This window comes from Thamnophis elegans, chromosome 16 (assembly GCF_009769535.1).
Source record: "Thamnophis elegans isolate rThaEle1 chromosome 16, rThaEle1.pri, whole genome shotgun sequence".
Lineage (NCBI taxonomy): Eukaryota > Metazoa > Chordata > Lepidosauria > Squamata > Colubridae > Thamnophis > Thamnophis elegans.
This window is the reverse complement of record NC_045556.1, coordinates 38,524,822-38,545,041: the sequence shown is the minus strand read 5'-3', so window position 1 is coordinate 38,545,041 and position 20,220 is coordinate 38,524,822. Positions and strand designations below refer to the sequence as shown.

The 20,220-nt window shown below is 44.6% G+C and overlaps 2 protein-coding genes across 2 annotated transcripts; one reads left to right on the top strand and one right to left on the bottom strand.

Moving 5' to 3' along the window:
- The first annotated feature begins 574 nt into the window (after positions 1-574).
- Positions 575-14,635, top strand: SPOUT1 (SPOUT domain containing methyltransferase 1). Its single transcript, XM_032232397.1, has 12 exons — positions 575-632; positions 2,972-3,014; positions 3,547-3,663; positions 4,461-4,620; positions 4,801-4,890; positions 6,719-6,768; positions 7,689-7,819; positions 8,540-8,612; positions 8,933-9,031; positions 12,669-12,771; positions 13,449-13,596; positions 13,997-14,635. Exons 1-12 carry the CDS (start codon positions 597-599, stop codon positions 14,078-14,080), a joined length of 1,134 nt encoding a protein of 377 aa, XP_032088288.1. The 5' UTR covers positions 575-596; the 3' UTR covers positions 14,081-14,635.
- A 657-nt stretch (positions 14,636-15,292) lies between these two features.
- LOC116519657 (endonuclease G, mitochondrial-like) lies at positions 15,293-18,845 on the bottom strand. Its single transcript, XM_032233658.1, has 3 exons — positions 18,266-18,845; positions 17,175-17,284; positions 15,293-16,191 (listed from the first exon to the last, which is right to left on the bottom strand). The coding sequence occupies exons 1-3, from the start codon at positions 18,776-18,778 to the stop codon at positions 15,906-15,908; spliced, it is 909 nt and encodes a 302-aa protein (XP_032089549.1). The 5' UTR covers positions 18,779-18,845; the 3' UTR covers positions 15,293-15,905.
- Between the last annotated feature and the right edge of the window lie 1,375 nt (positions 18,846-20,220).

Genomic DNA, 20,220 nt, shown 5'->3' with positions numbered 1-20,220 from the left:
GGAGGAGGAAAAGAAAGGAGGGAATAAAGGAAAAGAAAAAGGAGGAGGAAAGAAATAGATAAAGCGAGAGAGAGAAAAAGGAAAAGAATAGAGGGAGGAGGAAAAGAAAGGAGGGAATAAAGGAAAAGAAAAAGGAGGAGGAAAGAAATAGATAAAGCGAGAGAGAGAAAGAAAAAGAAAGAATAGAGGGAGGAGGAAAAGAAAGGAGGGAATAAAGGAAAAGAAAAAGGAGTAGGAAAGAAATAGATAAAACGAGAGAGAAAGAAAAAGAAAGAATAGAGGGAGGAGGAAAAGAAAGGAGGGAATAAAGGAAAAGAAAAAGGAAGAGGAAAGAAATAGATAAAGCGAGAGAGAGAAAGAAAAAGAAAGAATAGAGGGAGGAGGAAAAGAAAGGAGGGAATAAAGGAAGAGGAAAGAAATAGATAAAACGAGAGAGAGAAAGAAAATAGAGAAGTAAGGAAATTCAACCTCGCTAACTCCCATCTATGCAGCCGGATGGCCCACTCTATATTTTCAGCAATCTAGGGCTCCTTCCCGCTCCACCCAATCAGGGCCGCTTCCGGTAGTTGCAGGGCCCGGGATTGGCTGGCTGCAACATGGCGGAGCGCGGCGGGGCGAAGCGCGTTCGGGAGGTGCACGTGGGGGGCGCGTTAACGGGGGCGGGAGGGGGAGCTCTCGGGGCTGGTAGACTGCTGCTGGGCAGGGAGGCTCTACGCGGTGGTGCTGAGCGAAAGAGATTCCCGCCGGCGTTTGAATCCTTTTGGCTGAGAAATTGTAAAAATGGATTCTGATTGATTGATTTGATTTGATTGATGGATTTGATTGATGCATTGATTGGCAAAACTTTACTAGCCTTGAGAGGCTAGTTATCTATCTATCTATCTATCTATATCTATCTATCTATCTATCATCTCTCTATCTATCTATCTCTCTCTCTCTCTCTCTATCTATCTATCTATCTATATCATCTCTCTATCATCTCTCTATCTATCTATCTATCTATCTATCTATATCTATCATCTCTCTATCATCTCTCTATCTATCTATCTATCTATCTATCTATCTATCTATCATCTCTCTATCATCTCTCTATCTATCTATCTATCTATCTATCTATCTATCTATATCTATCATCTCTCTATCATCTATCTATCTATCTATCTATCTATCTATCTATCTATCTATCTATCATCTCTCTATCATCTCTCTATCTATCTATCTATCTATCTCTCTATCTATCTATATCTATCATCTCTCTATCATCTCTCTATCTATCTATCTATCTATCTATCTATCTATCTATCATCTCTCTATCATCTCTCTATCTATCTATCTATCTATCTATCTATCTATCTATCTATCTATCTATCTATCTATCTATATCTATCATCTTTCTATCATCTATCTATCTATCTATCTATCTATCTATCTATCTATCTATCTATCTATCTATCTATATCTATCTCTACCTACCTACCTACCTACCTACCCCTCCCTCTCCCTCCCTCCCTCCCTATCTATCTATCTATCATCTAATCTATCTCTATCATCTATCTATCTCTACCTACCTACTTACCTACCCACCCACCCACCTACCTTTCTATCTATATCTATCTATCTATCTATCTATCTATCTATCTATCTATCTATCTATCTATCTATCTATCTATCATCTCTCTACCTACCTACCTACCTTTCCATCTATCTATCATCTATCTATCATCTATCTATCTATCATCTATCTATCTATCTATCTATCTATCTATCTATCTATCTATCTCTATCTATCTATCTATCTCTACCTACCTACCTACCTACCTACCCCTCCCTCTCCCTCCCTCCCTCCCTCCCTATCTATCTATCTATCATCTAATCTATCTCTATCATCTATCTATCTCTACCTACCTACTTACCTACCTACCTACCTACCCACCCACCCACCTACCTTTCTATCTATCTATCTATCTATCTATCTATCTATCTATCTATCTATCTCTATCTATCTATCTATCTATCTATCTATCTATCTACCTATCATCTATCTCTACCTACCTACCTACCTTTCCATCTATCTATCATCTATCTATCATCTATCTCTATCTATCTATCTATCTATCTATCTATCTATCTATCTATCTATCTATCTATCTATCTATCATCTATCATCATCTATCTATCTCTACCTACCTACCTACCTACCTACCTACCCACCTCTCTCTCTCTCTCTCTCTCTCTCTCTCTCTCTATATATATATATATATATATATATATATATATATAATCTGTCTATCTATCTATCATCTATCTATCTCTACCTACCTACCTACCTACCTACCTACCTTTCTACCTTTCTATCTATCTATCTATCTATCTATCTATCTATCTATCTATCTATCTATCTATCTATCATCTATCTATCTCTACCTACCTACCTACCTACCTACCTATCTATCTATCATCTAATCTATCATCTAATCTATCTATCTATTTATCATCTATCTATCATCTATCATCTCCATATCTGTCTGTTTGTCTATGTATCTAATCTATTTATAACATTCCTCCTCCCTTCCTCTCTTCTCTTACCTCCTTTCTTCCTTCCCTCCCTCCCTTTTATTTATTTATTATTTTTACCCCACTTTTATTATTTGATAGTTTTGCTCTTTTAACCTGGGTTTAGCATGTTTTGCCAACCCATCTTGAAAGACGGGTGTGTGTGGGAAGGCTTCAGGTTTTACAGGGAGATTAGCAAAACAGGGATTTCGAAGGGCTTCAGATGGTAAACAAGAGATCAGTAAGAAATATAATAAATCTTTCCATGCTTTCCATACTTGGGAAGCCAGCTAAGAAGAGGCAGCTCTGTTGTGGCGGGGTTACCAGAAGCATTTGGGCAACAGAATAAGGGGAACAATTGGGAAACTTGGGTTTGCTAGTCTTCCAAACTGACCGAGCCTCTGCACTAATTTTCTAGGGAAAAGAAGAAAAGGTTGATTGGCGCAAATGGAAGCAACAAAGTAAGATCTGATCTTTAAAAGATATTTTTTTAAAAAGAGCTAACAAGTTCTATATAACGTTTGTGTAATAAAACTAGAAGGTTAGAATCTTTAGAGCCCAAAACTATGAATAAGTGAATTTTTCCTTTTAAATTATACGATAAAAGGTTGGGAAATGTGCCAGATCTGATTGTCCAATTCTGTTATCCAATTCTACACCTGGTTTACACACACAGGTAGCTTTACTATGGCTTGTTCAATAAAATACCATTGGTTGGATCCAGACAAATTTCAGCCCACACTAACCCAGTCAAAACTAGAACCAATTTACCTTAATTTTATCTAATTTGAAAGGAGATTAGTATTTGAATTGATGGCTAGATCAGCCCATTGCACCAAGCCATGGTTTATCTAGCTGTGGTTTAATGGATAAACTATGATGGGCTGGGTTGGCACAAGAACCCTTTCCCTAAACCAGGGTGGGTGAACCATCGTGGGTGAGTTTGCTGAGGGCCCATTTCTTCTCCGTCCGAATTTCCTCTTTCTGTTCCAGAAAAAGAAGAGAAGAAAAAATGGAAAGAGACAAAACTGTTGAAGAAGCTGGAGAAGGAGAAAGCCCGAGAGCTGATGGAGAGAGAGAGAGAAGCAGCAAAGCCAACGGAGGAAAAAGGTAGGAAAACTGTTATGGGCATCGGACTAGAACGAGAAAGGTTGGGTTCAGACAGACAGCTTGGGCCAAGAGCAATAGCAATAGCAGTTAGACTTATCTACCGCTTCATAGGGCTTTCAGCCCTCTCTAAGCGGTTTACAGAGTCAGCATATCGCCCCCATAGTCTGGGTCCTCATTTCACCCACCTCGGAAGGATGGAAGGCTGAGTCAACCTTGAGCCGGTGAGATTAGAACCGCCGAACTGCAGATAACAGTCAGCTGAAGTGGCCTGCAGTACTGCACCCTAACCACTGCGCCACCTTGGCTCTTGAGTGGTTGAGTGTATTTTCATTTGCATGGTGGATTGAGGGTTAATCCTAATTAGGCTTGTTTTCCTTTTGCTGGTTTCTCCTTTTCTTGATCAACAGCCCAAAAATCAGAAACTGAATTAATACAGCCATATTAGATTAAATAAAAAGAGTCCGTTTAGGGCACTGATAAAGCTGCTGGCCCAGAAGCCAGGAGACGGTGAGTTCTAGTCCCATCTTCAGCATGAAAACTGACAGGGTGACTTGGTGCAATCACCAGAAAACAGAGTTCTAATCCCGGTTTGGGACGAAAGCCAGCTGGGTGATTTGGGGTCAGTGTGTCTTCTCAGCCCAACCCACCTCAGAAAGTGGTTGTTGTGGGGAAAATAGGAGGAGGGCAAAAGAGAAGGAAGGAGGGAGAAAGAGGAAGGAGGGATGGAAGGAATGCTTTTTTTTGGGGGGGGGGGTGAGTGGAATTGCTTTTTCCTAACTTCTCCCTTTCTTTCCCAGGGCGGAACTACACAGTCAGCGTGGCTGTCCCTGGCTCCATTCTAAGTAATGCCCAGTCTCCTGAACTGAGGACGTATCTAGCCGGACAAATAGCCCGAGCCTGCGTCATCTTCTGCGTGGACGAAATTGTGGTCTTTGACGAACAAGGAGAAAATTCCAAGTAAGTTTGTGGCCTCACTTTTCATTCTGATCTGCCCCGTTTTGTGCGGAGTGGCGCAAAAGTCAGGCTCTGCGTTGGCACGACGGTTTTTTTTTCTTCCTCTCAAGCCACTTTTGGGCGGAGAAGCGGCATTTTTACAAAACAGGGCCCTCGGGGTGACTTTCGCCGCTTGCCTTTCAGGACCATCGAAGGCGAGTTCCAGGGGGTCAAGGGCAAAGGCCAGGCCTGCGTGCAGCTAGCCCGGATCCTTCAGTACCTGGAGTGCCCACAGTAAGTCATTTTGCCAAGGCTGTCCGGTTCAAAACGGGTCAGAAGAAGGTGCAGTCATGACCTTTGGCCTTTTAGCTTGCTTACTCTGTCTGTCTGTCTGTCTGTCTGATCTTGCGTTGGCATCCTTCCGTCTCCAAAGACGATGGCCTCGTGCTCTGGAAAGAGGTCCTAGAGCGGCATCTGGTGTGGCTAAAAAGCCCAATTCGGGAGTGGCAATCCCTTCCACATGGAGGGCGGATACGTTCTGTCCCATGCTCAGCCCCCAGATTTCACGGGTTCCAGGATGGCCTCAGCCTGACGAACGAGCATCTTTCAATGCTGTATGCAAAGCTGGAGTGTCCTCTCCAGAGAACGAGGCCTGGGAAGATTAATATGGAGGATAGGCTGTTACCCAAGAAGCAGATCCCCCCTCTCCACGTGGCTGAAATAGCCCAGTGGAGCGGCAGAGCCGATACGATGAGTCCCAGCTGCGTTGCAGGAGTTACCACAACATGGTTGCACACAGTCACGAACTGCTTCCGGGACTCCGGCTCCGGATTTTGCCTGGAGGTTGACTCCGGAAGCCTTTTACAGTAATGGATGCAGCCACAAGGCAGTGGAGGTTTGTAATCGGAGTTTCCCTTCTCCCAGACGATGGCTCTGCCGCTTGATCTGCCGTTGGGGCATAGAGCCCCCTTCCGCCTTCCAAACCCGTTGACCGTCTTCTCCCGTAACCCTGGGAAGGGGCCCTTACGAGGTGCTACCAGCCGGGCCGGCTGAACCAAGGTTTTTTAAGGAGGGGTTACTCCTCCATCACTCACCCTTTGTCCTGGCTTGTGACAGGCAGAGCCTGCCCCCCCCCCCCAAGGTTGGGCCCAGGATGGCAGGTTTATCTATATCTATCTATCTAAACTATTTATCTATATCTATCTCATTTCATCCATCCATGTATTTATATCTCACGTTTATTATTATTTTTATAAGAACTGAAAGCAGTGAACATTCCTAATCCTTCCTCCTTTGATTCTCCACATACATACATACATACATACATACATACATACATACATACACATACTCTCTCTCTCTCTCTCACACACACACACACACACACACACACACACATATGTATTGCCTTTGTGCTGATAAATAAATTAAGTCTCCTGGGGTGAGCCGATAGACAGAGAAAGGAAGCAGTATGTTTCCTCCCATATTTGGGCATACCAGGGGTTGTTACATAATACATAATATATACTTAATACATATGTATATATATATGTGTATGTATATCTATAAGCTATATCTATCTATAATCTATCGATCTATAATCTATATGTATCTATCATCTATCCATCCATCCATCCATCTAATCTATCTATCTAATCTATCCATCTATCTATCTATCTATCTATCTATCTATCTATCTATCTATCTATCTATCTATCATCTATCTATCTATCTATCTATCTATCTATCTATCTATCTATCTATCTATCTATCTATCTATCCAGCTATCTATCTATCTATCTATCTATCTATCTATCTATCTATCTATCTATCTATCTATCTATCTAATCTATCCATCCATCTATCTATCTATCATCTATCTATCTATCCATCCATCCATCTATCTATCATCTATCTATCTAAATGTATCTTAATTTCTTCCTTGCCTCTCTGTTTCCTTCCCGCTTTCTTTCTCTCTTTGGCTGCCGAGCCTCCCGTTTGCCTTTTACTGAGCCAAGGAAGCGCCAGGGGCATCGCTAACAGCTCAACCTGGCATTGGCTCCACCTGCACGGTTGCCTTAAAGAAAGTGACAGGCCTTCTGTGCTCTTCTTTCTTGCACAGGTACCTCAGGAAGTCTTTTTTCCCCAAGCACCAGGACCTGCAGTTTGCTGGTAAGTCCCGGATTCCCTTTTGCCTCATTTAGCGTTGCCCAAAAGATGTGTGGACTTCAGCTCCCAGAATTCCCCGGCTGGCATAAAACAGGATCATGGAGCTGCGGGGTTTATTTCTTTCTTTCTTGGATTTATTTGGCTGCCAACCTCGGTAATCGGAGGCGGCTTACAGTGTTAAAACGAAGAAAACTATACAAAGCCTGCGTGGCTAGTCCTCGACTTACAACAGTTCACAGTGGCTGTTCAAAGTTACATCTGAAAATAGCAATAGCAGTTAGACTTATATACCGCTTCCTAGGGCTTTCAGCCCTCTCTAAGCGCTTTACAGAGTCAGCATATTGCCCCCAACAACAATCCGGGTCCTCATTTCACCCACCTCGGAAGGATGGAAGGCTGAGTCAACCCTGAGCCGGTGAGATTTGAACAGCCGAACTGCAGAACTGCAGTCAGCTGAAGTAGCCTGCAGTGCTGCATTTAACCACTGCGCCACCTCGGCTCCTAAGTGGCTCCTAGGTTAAGTGGCTTATGACCATTTTTCACACTTAACAACTGTCGCAGCAGTCATCCATGATCATGGGATTTACATTCGGACATTTGACCACTGGTTCGTATTTATGACGGTCGCAGTGTCCCGGGGATCATGTCGTCCCCTTTTGCGACCATTGGACAAGCAAAGCCAATTGGGAAGCCAGGTTCATTTAACAACCGTGTTACTCACTTTAACAACGGCAGTAATTCACTTAACGACTGTGGCAAGGAAGGTCGTAAAATGGGGAAAATTCACATCACAACAGATCTTACCCCCCAAAATTTGGGGCTCTGTCGTGGTTATAGGTTGAGGATTATTTGTGTGAGAAATTGCCTTTATTTCATAGAAATGTCTTTCTAATGTTTAAAATCTGTTGCATGGATCATTTCAGGGCTCCTGAATCCTCTGGACAGCCCACACCATGTCCGAATGGACGAAGAGTCGGAATATCGGGAAGGGGTCGTTCTGGCCCGGCCCACCAGGCCTGGCCGAGGGTCTTTCGTCAACTGTGGGATGCGGAAGGTAATTCATGGAGGCTGAACTGGGTCAGAGTAACTGAGCACTGGCCGTCCTGTCCGTCTTCTCGGCCCTCCCTTGAGATGAATGGGGAACATTCTGTGACGGGGCAGCTGCTCGGCCAATGGCTGGCCGAGTGGGAGGAGCTTATGGGCTGATTGGTTGGCTGGTTTGACAGACAGGCAGGTGACATGGATGGACAGATGGAGGAAGGGAGAGAGATGACACGGAGAGAGATGATTGACCACAGATAGGGACGCGGTGGTTCAGTAGCTAAGACGCTGAGCTTGTTGATCAGAAAGGTCGGCAGTTCGAATCCCTAGCGCCGCGTAACGGAGGGAGCTCCCGTGACTCGTCCCAGCTTCTGCCAACCTAGCAGTTCGAAAGCACATTAAAAAATGCAAGTAGAAAAATAGGAACCACCTTTGGTGGGAACAGCGTTCCGTGTGCCTTTGGCATTGAGTCATGCCAGCCACATGACCACGGAGACGTCTTCGGACAGCGCTGGCTCTTCGGCTTTGAAACGGAGATGAGCACCTAGAATCGTGAACGACTAGCAAAGATGTCCGAGTGCAACCTTTACCTTTATGGGGAGAAAGGTAGAGAGAGAGAGACAGACACAAACACATATGGATGGAAGGATGGATGGACAGAGAGACAGACCAGTTGGCTTGACTGCTGTGCCCAGACCAACTGATGCTCCATGCTGGTGGTGTTTTCCTGCAGGAGGTCCAGATAGACAAACAATTGGAAGCCGGCCTTCGCGTCACCGTGCGCCTGGATGAAAAGCAGAACGCAGGTACGGTTCGACAAGTCGAGCCGAGGTGGCGCAGTGGTTAGGGTGCAGCACTGCAGGCCACTTCAGCTGACTGCTATCTGCAGTTCCGCGGTTCTAATCTCACCGGCTCAGGGTTGACTCAGCCTTCCATCCTTCCGAGGTGGGTAAAATGAGGACCCGGATTGTTGTTGGGGGCAATATGCTGACTCTGTAAACCGCTTAGAGAAAGCCCTATGAAGCGGTATATAAGTCTAACTGCTAACTGCTATTGCTAAGTCCTCGTCTCGGCTTAGAAACTCAAATCAAAACTTCTGACCGGCCCTGATTCCTTTCTCTTTCAGAGAGCAAAACGCAGAAGGGTGTTGTCGTATCGTCACAAAGTCCCCGCACCGTCTCTGGCCTTTACTGGGGCTACAGCGTCCGACTGGCTTCGTGTCTGAGTAAGCCTACGTGAACTTTTTCTCTCTCAGTAAAACCTTTACCCAGAGCTGGGAACAGGGAAAAAGGAACTGAATGCCAAAGGATCCTTTTAGGGGAGATTTCTGAGAATACAGTATGTAAAAAATGCATGTTGTAAACAAATTTCCTTCTTTGTCCTTTATCCCTTCTTTTATTCCTTCTTTGTCAATGAAGCTCACAGCCAATTTTATGCGATTTTTTCCTACAAATTGCCTTAGTATTTTGCATGTGAACTCAGAAAAGCTGCAAAAAAGCGCAGGTTGAAGTCACCAAGTTTTGCTGTCTTAAACATAATTCAGTTTGGGGTTTTTTTTATGTTCTGCCCAAGACTGGACAAAACAAAGTGGGGGGGGGGGGGAACAGGAATATCCTAAATCAGTGGTAATCAACCTGGTCCCTACCGCCCACTAGTGGGCGTTCCAGCTTTCATGGTGGGCGGTAGAGGGGTTTGCTGTAACTCTGCTTTATAAATTTTATAAAGTAAAGTTACTTCCCTACTTTATAAATCACCATTACTGTGGAACCGGTGGGCGGTTAGAAAATTTTACTAATAGAGATACAAAAGTGGGCAGTAGGTATAAAAAGGTTGACTACCCCTGAGATGGATGGATGGATAGATAGATGATAGATAGATAGATAGATAGATAGATAGATAGATAGATAGATAGATAGATAGATAGATAGATGATATAGATATAGATGATAGAGAGATAGAGAGATAGATATAGAGAGATAGATAGAGATGATAGATAGGTAGGTAGGTAGGTAGGTAGGTAGGTAGGTAGGTAGGTAGGTAGGTAGATAGATAGATAGATAGATAGATAGATAGATAGATAGATAGATAGATAGATAGATAGATGATATAGATATAGATGATAGAGAGATAGAGAGATAGATATAGAGAGATAGATAGAGATGATAGATAGGTAGGTAGGTAGGTAGGTAGGTAGGTAGGTAGGTAGGTAGGTAGGTAGATAGATAGATAGATAGATAGATAGATAGATAGATAGATAGATAGATAGATAGATAGATAGATAGATAGATAGATGATATAGATATAGATGATAGAGAGATAGATATAGAGAGATAGATAGAGATGATAGATAGGTAGGTAGGTAGGTAGGTAGGTAGGTAGGTAGGTAGGTAGGTAGGTAGGTAGATAGATAGATAGATAGATAGATAGATAGATAGATAGATAGATAGATAGATAGATAGATAGATGATATAGATATAGATGATAGAGAGATAGAGAGATAGATATAGAGAGATAGATAGAGATGATAGGTAGGTAGGTAGGTAGGTAGGTAGGTAGGTAGGTAGGTAGATAGATAGATAGATAGATAGATAGATAGATATAGATGATAGAGAGATAGATATAGAGATACACACACACACATATTTACACACACACATATATAATCTAGATAGATAGAGATAGATAGATAGAGATGATAGATAGATCGATAGATCGATAGATCGATCAGTGGTAGTCATAGTCAACCTGGTCCCTACCGCCCACTAGTTCCAGCTTTCATGGTGGGCGGTAGAGGGGTTTGCTGTAACTCTGCTTTATAAATTTTATAAAGTAAAGTTACTTCCCTACTTTATAAATCACCATTACTGTGGAACCGGTGGGCGGTTAGAAAATTTTACTAATAGAGATACAAAAGTGGGCAGTAGGTATAAAAAGGTTGACTACCCCTGAGATGGATGGATGGATAGATAGATGATAGATAGATAGATAGATAGATAGATAGATAGATAGATAGATAGATAGATAGATAGATAGATAGATGATATAGATATAGATGATAGAGAGATAGAGAGATAGATATAGAGAGATAGATAGAGATGATAGATAGGTAGGTAGGTAGGTAGGTAGGTAGGTAGGTAGGTAGGTAGGTAGGTAGGTAGGTAGATAGATAGATAGATAGATAGATAGATAGATAGATAGATAGATAGATAGATAGATAGATAGATAGATAGATGATATAGATATAGATGATAGAGAGATAGAGAGATAGATATAGAGAGATAGATAGAGATGATAGATAGGTAGGTAGGTAGGTAGGTAGGTAGGTAGGTAGGTAGGTAGGTAGATAGATAGATAGATAGATAGATAGATAGATAGATAGATAGATAGATAGATGATATAGATATAGATGATAGAGAGATAGATATAGAGAGATAGATAGAGATGATAGATAGGTAGGTAGGTAGGTAGGTAGGTAGGTAGGTAGGTAGGTAGGTAGGTAGGTAGATAGATAGATAGATAGATAGATAGATAGATAGATAGATAGATAGATGATATAGATATAGATGATAGAGAGATAGAGAGATAGATATAGAGAGATAGATAGAGATGATAGGTAGGTAGGTAGGTAGGTAGGTAGGTAGGTAGGTAGGTAGATAGATAGATAGATAGATAGATAGATAGATAGATAGATAGATATAGATGATAGAGAGATAGATATAGAGATACACACACACACATATTTACACACACACATATATAATCTAGATAGATAGAGATAGATAGATAGAGATGATAGATAGATCGATAGATCGATAGATCGATCAGTGGTAGTCATAGTCAACCTGGTCCCTACCGCCCACTAGTTCCAGCTTTCATGGTGGGCGGTAGAGGGGTTTGCTGTAACTCTGCTTTATAAATTTTATAAAGTTACTTCCCTACTGTATAAACCACCATTACTGTGGAGCCGGTGGGCGCTTAGAAAATTTTACTACTAACAGAGATACAAAAGTGGGCGGTAGGTATAAAAAGGTTGACTACCCCTGTCCTAAATGATCTAAGATTATTGTCCAGCCAAATGAGTACGGATAGTCCTTGACTGGTCATTTAATTTGGACCAACTTGAAAAAGGAGATTTACAACCAAGATTTATAGTTATGGGACCCGATTTTGAGTACTTCACAAAATAGTTGTGTTTGTAACTATTGGCCGACGAGTTCCATTCGCATGACTGTATTTTATGATGGGCTCCCGTGACTCATCCCAGCTTCTGCCAACCTAGCAGTTCGAAAGCACGTAAAAAATGCAAGTAGAAAAATAGGGACCACCTTTGGTGGGAAGGGAACAGTGTTATATGCGCCTTTGGTGTCGAGTCATGCCGGCCACATGACCACCGAGACGTCTTCGGACAGTGCTGGCTCTTCGGCTTTGAAACGGAGATGAGCACCATCGCCCCCTAGAGTCGGGAACGACTGGCACACAGATGTGCGAGGGAGCCTTTACCTTACTTCTGATCTTCAGCAAAACTGCACATTTCTTCCCTTAACAATCACACAATTTGCTTTAACAACTGTAGTGTTAATTTTATAACGGCCACAAAAGACATCAGAGGTGACAGGAGAGGCTCCATGATGGTCACATGTCGAGGACTATAATATAGTAAGGGGTTTTATTCTGTTTCAGGTTTTGTTATCTGCTATTTGCGTGAGTGGGCTCCCAGGGCAAAAGTGACTTGTTTATATTTATTTATGGTTGACACGGAAGTGCCATGCATTCAAATTTTGAGGGGGTGGAATGTCTTCTGCCTTGGGAATATCAAGAGTATAAACTATTATTTTCAAAAGTGGTCTTTCTTCCTTAACCAGGTGCTGTCTTTGCTGAATCCCCGTTCAAGGACGGCTACGATCTCTCCATTGGAACCTCGGAGCGTGGATCCTCCATAGATGAAGCCACTCTACCTGCCTTCAGGTAGCCACAGTGAATTTCCTGCGTTATGCTTTATGCTAAAACGGTTGCAAGAATTAGGAACGTCTAAAGAGGAAGATTACTAGGAGAGACATGATAGTGGTCTTCCAATATTTGAGGGGCTGCCACGGAGAAGAGTGGGGGTCAACTTAAATTTCCCAAAGCACCAGAGGGTAGGACGAGAAGCAATGGAGGGAAGCTAATCAAGGAGAGAAGCAACCTGTAATTAAGGAGACATTTCCTGACGGTGAGAACAGTTAAGCTTCCCTCCAGGAGTTGTGGATGTGCCAACGCTGGAACTTTTGGGAGAGCCATTTGTCCAGAAGGTTTCCTGATTTGAGCAGGGGGTTATAGCAGTTAGACTTATATACCGCTTCATAGGGCTTTCAGCCCTCTCTAAGCGGTTTACAGAGTCAGCATATTGACCCCAACAACAATCCAGGTCCTCATTTTACCCACCTCGGAAGGATGGAAGGCTGAGTCAACCTTGAGCCGGTGAGATTAGAACCGCCGAACTGCAGAACTGCAGTCAGCTGAAGTAGCCTGCAGTGCTGCATTTAACCACTGCGCCACCTCGGACTAGAAGACCTCCAAGGTCCCTCTTAGATTCTGTCTCTGCCCTGTAGGAGCTGGAGACAAGCCTCCCTGTGACTCCTTCTCTCCTTCTCTCTTCCTGGCAGTCATGCTTTAATCATCTTCGGCGGTGTGCAGGGCCTTGAAACGGGAGTGGATGCGGATCCCAACCTGGATGTCAGCGACCCTGGTACCTTGTTCGATTTGTATTTGAACACCTGTCCGGGGCAAGGAAGCCGCACCATCAGGACGGAGGTAAGCCAGGGTTGTGTTGTGGCCCGCCAGGCAACTGGGTGGGGAATCTGAAAGCTTCCTTACCCGCTTGAAATTTCAAGATCTTACCCCCACGAATCCATCCCACGGTCCAATCTCCCCCTGCCACGCTGGCAGCTTCCACCCATCCAGTTCCGATCAGGTGCAGAGACAAAGGATGACTTTGGCTTTCTAGGAAAGAATGTTGTTATGGCTACATAGCATCTAACTCCGTACAATCCCCCCTCCCATTTTCCCACCATAGAAAATGCATAATCGAATAATAAAGTGTGTCAGGCCAGAGACCCAAAAGAAAAGAGGGCCGCAGGCCTGATAGATTATAGGAGAGAGAAGAGATCCTTTTAATCCTGCGGCTGATTTCAGATCTTTCTCGTCTTCATAGGAAGCCCTCCTGGTCTCTCTCTCGGCTCTGAGGCCCAAGATTGACGCAGCGGCTAAGAAAGGACAAAGTGGGAGCTGTGAGTGAGCCCCCCCACTCTCCCCCATGGATGGTGGTGGGGCAAATGAGAAGAAACAGAAGCAAGGCTGTTTTTGCTACGGGTTCGAATCATCCCTTGGGCGGGGAGCAAATGCACGAGGGCCGGTCGAGCTGCCTAAAGGGACCCGCTGGGGCACCCTGGGAGGGGGTGTCGAGATGGTGGCCCCCATGAACCCATGGGGTTCAAGACGGATCATAGAACAAAGTTCTTAAACTGGGCAACTCGACAAGGTGTGGCCTTCACCTCCCAGCATTCTGCAGCTCCTTTCCCTTCAAAAAGTGGGGGGGCCACACCGCCATTTGATTCATGTTGGTGTGCTTTTAAAGTTATTTATAACAACGGGGGGAAACCGCAACCCCCCTCCCTCAAACCAGAAACTGCAGTTGAAGCTGGAGGAAGGGAGGCTGCTCCATCCTCTCCGTCGGTGAGAAGAAATGTTTTTAAAGGATTATTTACAGCTATAGGGCCCTGCACACCAAGACAACTAGACACAGGAACAGTTTTTCCCCCGAACGCCATCACTCTGCTAAACAAATAATTCCCTCCCCACTGTCAAGCTATTTACTAAGGCTGCATTAGTATTACTATTAATCTTCCCATCCTTCCTATCCCCCCCATCTCCTCCCACTTATGACGGTAGGACTGTAACATTTTTTGCTTGCATCCTTACGATTTATATTGTTTCCCGATTGCTTATTTGCACCCTGTGACTGTCATTAAATGTTGTACCTTATGATTCTTGATGAATGCATCTTGTCTTTTTATGTACACTGAAAGCATCGGCACAAAGACAAAATTCCTTGTGTCTCCAATCACACTTGGCCAATAAAAGAATTCTCCTCTTATTCTATTCCTTACTCTAGTCCAGTGTTTCTCAACCTTGGCAACTTGAAGATGCCTGGACTTCAACTCCCAGAATTCCCCAGCCAGCGAATGCTGGCTGGGGAATTCTGGGAGTTGAAGTCCAGACATCTTCAAGTTGCCAAGGTTGAGAAACACTGCTCTAGTCTAGCCTATTCATTCCATATTCTATTCTTTTCTATTTACATGGCAGAAATAAATGGGAGAAGGGGGCTGTCCTCGTTCCCCCCACCCCACAAGTCCCAGTTGTAGTCATAATCCGAGGACTGTGCTTCCACGACACAAGGCAGGAGTTTCAGAGATCAGCTGGTTTTGGGAAACGAAATTCCAGGACCGTCTCCGAGCAATTTGTCGTGTTTTATTGTGCAAAACAGATCTGGAAGGTATCGATTATTTCTCCCTGCCTCAAAATGCAACCCTCAACCTGAGTTTGGGCAAAGAAAAAACAGCTTCTTGTTTTCCCTGAGGTGAGGCAGTGCACCCCTCTAACCTTGCCCATTATCCCACCCCCCCACCAAAAATTTCCCTGCAACTGAAGAAATCCTTAAAAGAAAAAATTCTTAGGGTTTCTAAAAGAAACTAAATGCTCTTCCCCAATGACCGTTTTACCCACTTAACGACCATCGCAGCACTCCCCACGGTCACGTGATCAAAATCCAGAGGCTTGGCAGCTGACTCACATTTATGACGGTCGCAATTTATGCGATCCCCTCTTGCGGCCGTCTGACCAGCGAAATCCACGGGAATCCAGATTAACAACCCCGTGACTGCCCTAACCATGGCAACACCTCGCTTAACCACGAGGGTGGGGAAAGTCGCAGAAGGGGGGGGGGCCAAGCGCACTGAACAACTGACTCGCTTAGCGGCAGAGATTTTCGGGCTCAGTCGTGGCCGCAAAGCGAGAACTATTTCTATTCCGACGCCACTCCCAGCCGGTCTCTGCAGTGGTCCTCAGGCCGCGCTCCCAGCCGTGATGGCTTTCAACCTGGTGGTCTTTTTCATGATGTTGGGGACGAAGAGGAGGCCCGATGACCTCTCGATGCTCTCGATGGGGACCAGGAAGCGTTCCAGGGGGACGTTCTCGTCTACGGGGGCGTTGGGCATGACGTAGGATTGCAACTCCACTTCTCCCCGGGGTTTTTCCAAGATCAGCACCTTGAAGAAGTGGGTGGGGACGGCCACGTGATTCCGGCCGATGACTTGGTACTTCACGTACATCTTCCCATCTGGCTCCATCCTGCGGAGAGAACGGCCCTTATAAACCACCTCTACAAGTTTCTAGTCCTCACCGCATGGATTTGCATTATCAAGAACCCAAATGGGATTAGTTTGGTTTCCTCAAGAGAAGTTAACTCCCAAGTGTTTATAAAATACAGGGTTTTGTTTTTTTACATATAACAACAAAACAAATTTTCTACAAATTTCTCATTCTTTTTTTAAGATTAAAGACCTTTCAGATTTTCAATTTGAGATTAATGGTCTTTTTAATTGTTTATGAACACCACTCCTTATAGTTGACAACTTTGTTTTACACATATAAAGGTAAAGGTTCCCCTCGCACAACTGTGCTAGTCGTTCCTGACTCTAGGGGGCGGTGCTCATCTCCGTTTCAGAGCCCAAGAGCCAGCGCTGTCCAAAGACGTCTCCGTGGTCATGTGGCCGGCATGACTCAACGCCAAAGGCGCATGGAAGGCTGTTCCCTTCCCACCAAAGGTGGTCTTTATTTTTCTACTTGCATTTTACATACTTTCGAACTGCTAAATTGGCACAAGCTGGGACGAGTCACGGGAGCTCACTCTGTTACGCAGCGCTAGGGATTCAAACTGCCACCCTTTTCGATCAACAAGCTCAGCGTCTTAGCCACCACATCCCTTTGCCTTTACACATATAGTAAGTTTCAAAAAAGAAATAATACATGATACAACCACCATGTTTTAATGGCATTGGATAAATATTGTGCAATGACATTCGGCCAATAAAAGGAGTCTGGTCAGAGTTTGCCACAGGCTGTGCAGAAATACAGAGTTTTCGTCTGCACCCCAAAACATTTTTCTATGCCATGGCAACCAGAGGCGTTGCTTTAAGATCTGCTTGGATCTTTTGGTCAAATTCATGGCAAGAATCCAAAATAACTTTTTTTTAAACAGTGCCTTTTCCCTCGGATCCCGGGACAGGTGGGATGGCTGCAGGATGGAAAGGGGAAACTGAGGAACAGGTTACCTGGGTAGGAAAAGTGGGCCGGTGCAGACATAAACATTCTGGTGAGTCTTCGTTAAACTGCGAGAATACTTTTCCAAATTATTCCAGGCGTTTTGATTTAAATGAGGATTCTAGGGAGTCAAAACCACCAGGTTAGACAGAAGGTGCGAGGGAGGTAAAATGTTAAAAACATTCAACAGTACAGGAAGTCCTCGGCTTATAACCATTTGTTTAGTGAACCAAAGTTACAGCAGCACTGAAAAAAAAGTGACACGATCATTTTTCACACTGATGACCATTTCGGACTCCATGGGGTCACGTGATCAAGAGAGAGAGAGAGAAAGAAGGAGGGAGGGAAGGGAGATAAAAGGGAGGAATGAATGAAATGAATGAGAAGGAAAGAAAAAGAGAAAGGAAGTGAGGGAGGGATGGGAGAAAAAAGAGGGAAGGGAGAGAGAAAGAAAGGGATGGGAGAAAAACGGGAAGGAAGGAAGAAAAGAAAGGGAGGGAGGGAGGGATGGGAGAAAAAAGGGAGGGAAGGGAGAAAGAGAAAGAAAGAAAGGGATGGGAGAAAAAAGGGAAGGAAGGAAGAAAAAGAGGGAGGGAGGGAGGGATGGGAGAAAAAAGGGAGGGAAGGGAGAGAGAAAGAAAAGGATGGGAGAAAAAAGGGAAGGAAGAAAAGAAAAAGAAAGGGAGGGAGGGATGGGAGAAAAAAGAGGGAAGGGAGAGAGAAAGAAAGGAAGGGATGGGAGAAAAAAGGGAGGGAATGGAGAAAGAAAGAAAGAAAGGGATGAGAGAAAGAAAAATAAAGAGGGAGGGATGGGAAAAAGAAAGGGATGGAAGAAAAAAGGGAGGGAAGAGAGAGAAAGAAAAGAAAGAGGGAGGGAGGACCCCAAACTTGGCCCTGGACGCAGCTCCAGAGGACCCCTTGAAAGAGCACAGCAATTCAGAGCTGGAAGGTACCTGAAGGTCATCTAGCCCACCCCCCTGCCCCAGCAGGCCATTGTTAAAGTGAGTTTCCGTCCCATGACACCCCCCCCCCCGAGCCCCGCTCCCAGAACCGGTGTGTGTGGGGGGGGGGGGGAATTGGGGGTTCGGGCCCGGCGGCTGACCTGGGGGGCGACGTTGCTGAGGTAGAAGGTGTCCCCCATGGCCTTCTGGCTCCACTTGTGGTTGGCGGCGGCGGCCAGGTGGCCCCGGTCGAAGCCGCTGCCCCGGTAGTCCGCGTTGCTGGCGCGGTGGTAGGGGTGGACGGAGTCGTCCTCGCGGAAGTCGCAGGCGGCGCGCTCGGAGGAGCCGCGGAGGCCCGCCGCGTCCAGCCGCTCCACCACCCACAGGGCGCTCCGGGCTCGCGGGTCGTAGCACAGCACGTAGGAGTCGCGGCTCCGCAGCTGCGACAGCCCCGGCAGGCCGTACTTGGCCAGCTCGCCGCTCCCGCCGCCCCGGCCCACCGCCAAGGAGGAAGAGGAGGAGGAGGAGGCCGCCGCCACCGGCACGACGGGCAGCCGCGCCAGCAGCCCCTCCGGCGACCCCCGGCGCTGCCCCCCGGCCCAGGCGGCGCCCAAGCCCAGCCCCAGCGCCAGCGAGCCCGCCAAGGGCGCCAGCGAGGCCCCCCAGCGCCGCATCGCCCCTCCGCCGCGGATCAAAGGGACGGAACGCCCGGGAGGAAGCGAGGGATTAGGAAGAGATACAAGGAAGCCCCGAGGCCGCCTCTTAAAGGGGCAACGGCTCTGCGCCGGAGGAGAGGAGGGGGGGTCTTTATACACCACGAGGAGAGCTCGCCTCTTATAGAAAGGGGGGCAAGGGAGGAAGGAAAGGGAAAGGAGAGGAGGAAGGGAGGAAGCAGAGAAGGGAGGGAGGGAGGGGGAAAAGAAAAGAAAAAAATAGGGTGGTGACCTATTTCCCTGGCTCAGTTGATAAAGGAGGAGAACCTTGTGGCTTAGTGGTTAACACAACTCCCTAAGATGTAATACAGCACAGGTTCTAATCCCAGTTAGGGTATGGCTAGCTGATGAGAGCTAAATAGCTTGAAATATATATATATATATATATATATATATATATATATATATATATATATATTAGATTTTTTTTTTTACAACCCCCGGTATGCCCAAATATGGGAGGAAGATCACTACTTCCATTCTCTGTCCTTCGGCTCGTCACAAGAGACCATCCAGGCAGAAACCCAATATTTTTACTGTTGCCTTTTTGTTACATTTTGTTGTATTTGCGCCATACCTGGTTCAAATCCCAGTAAGGGTATGGCTACTTCATGGGAGCTAAATAGCTTGAAATAGATCTATTCCAGTCTCCCTTTATTTATTTATCAGCACAAATACATACATACATACATACATACATACATACATATATATAGTGTCACAACCCCTGGTATGCCCCAATTATGGGAGGAAGCTAACTGCTTCCATCATCTGTCATTCGGCTCGTCACAAGAGTCCATCACGACAGAAACCCAATATTTTTACTGTTGCCTTTGTTTTTATATATATATATATATATATATATATATATATATATATATATATATATATATATATATATATATATATATATATATATATATATATATATATATGTTATATTTATGCTGATAAATAAATAAAGGGAGACTAGTATAGATCTATTTCAAGCTATTTAGGTCTCATCAGCTAGCCATACCCAAGTTTGGGAATCTATACTAGTCTCCCTTTATTTATTTATCAGCATAAATATAACAAATGTAACAAAAAAGGCAACAGTAAAAAATATTGGGTTTCTGTCTGGATGGACTCTTGTGACGAGCCTAATGACAGAGAGTGGAAGTGTGACCTTCCTCCCATACTTGGGCATACCAGGGGTTGTGACTTTAAGTGTATATATATATATATATATATATATATATATATATATATATATATATATATATATATATATATATATATATATATATATATATATATATATATGATAAAAGGAGTCGTTCTCTGTAGCTCAAATGGTTAACTCCCTGCAGAGCACAGGTTCGATTCCCAGCAAGGGTATGGCTAGCTGATGAGAGCTAAAT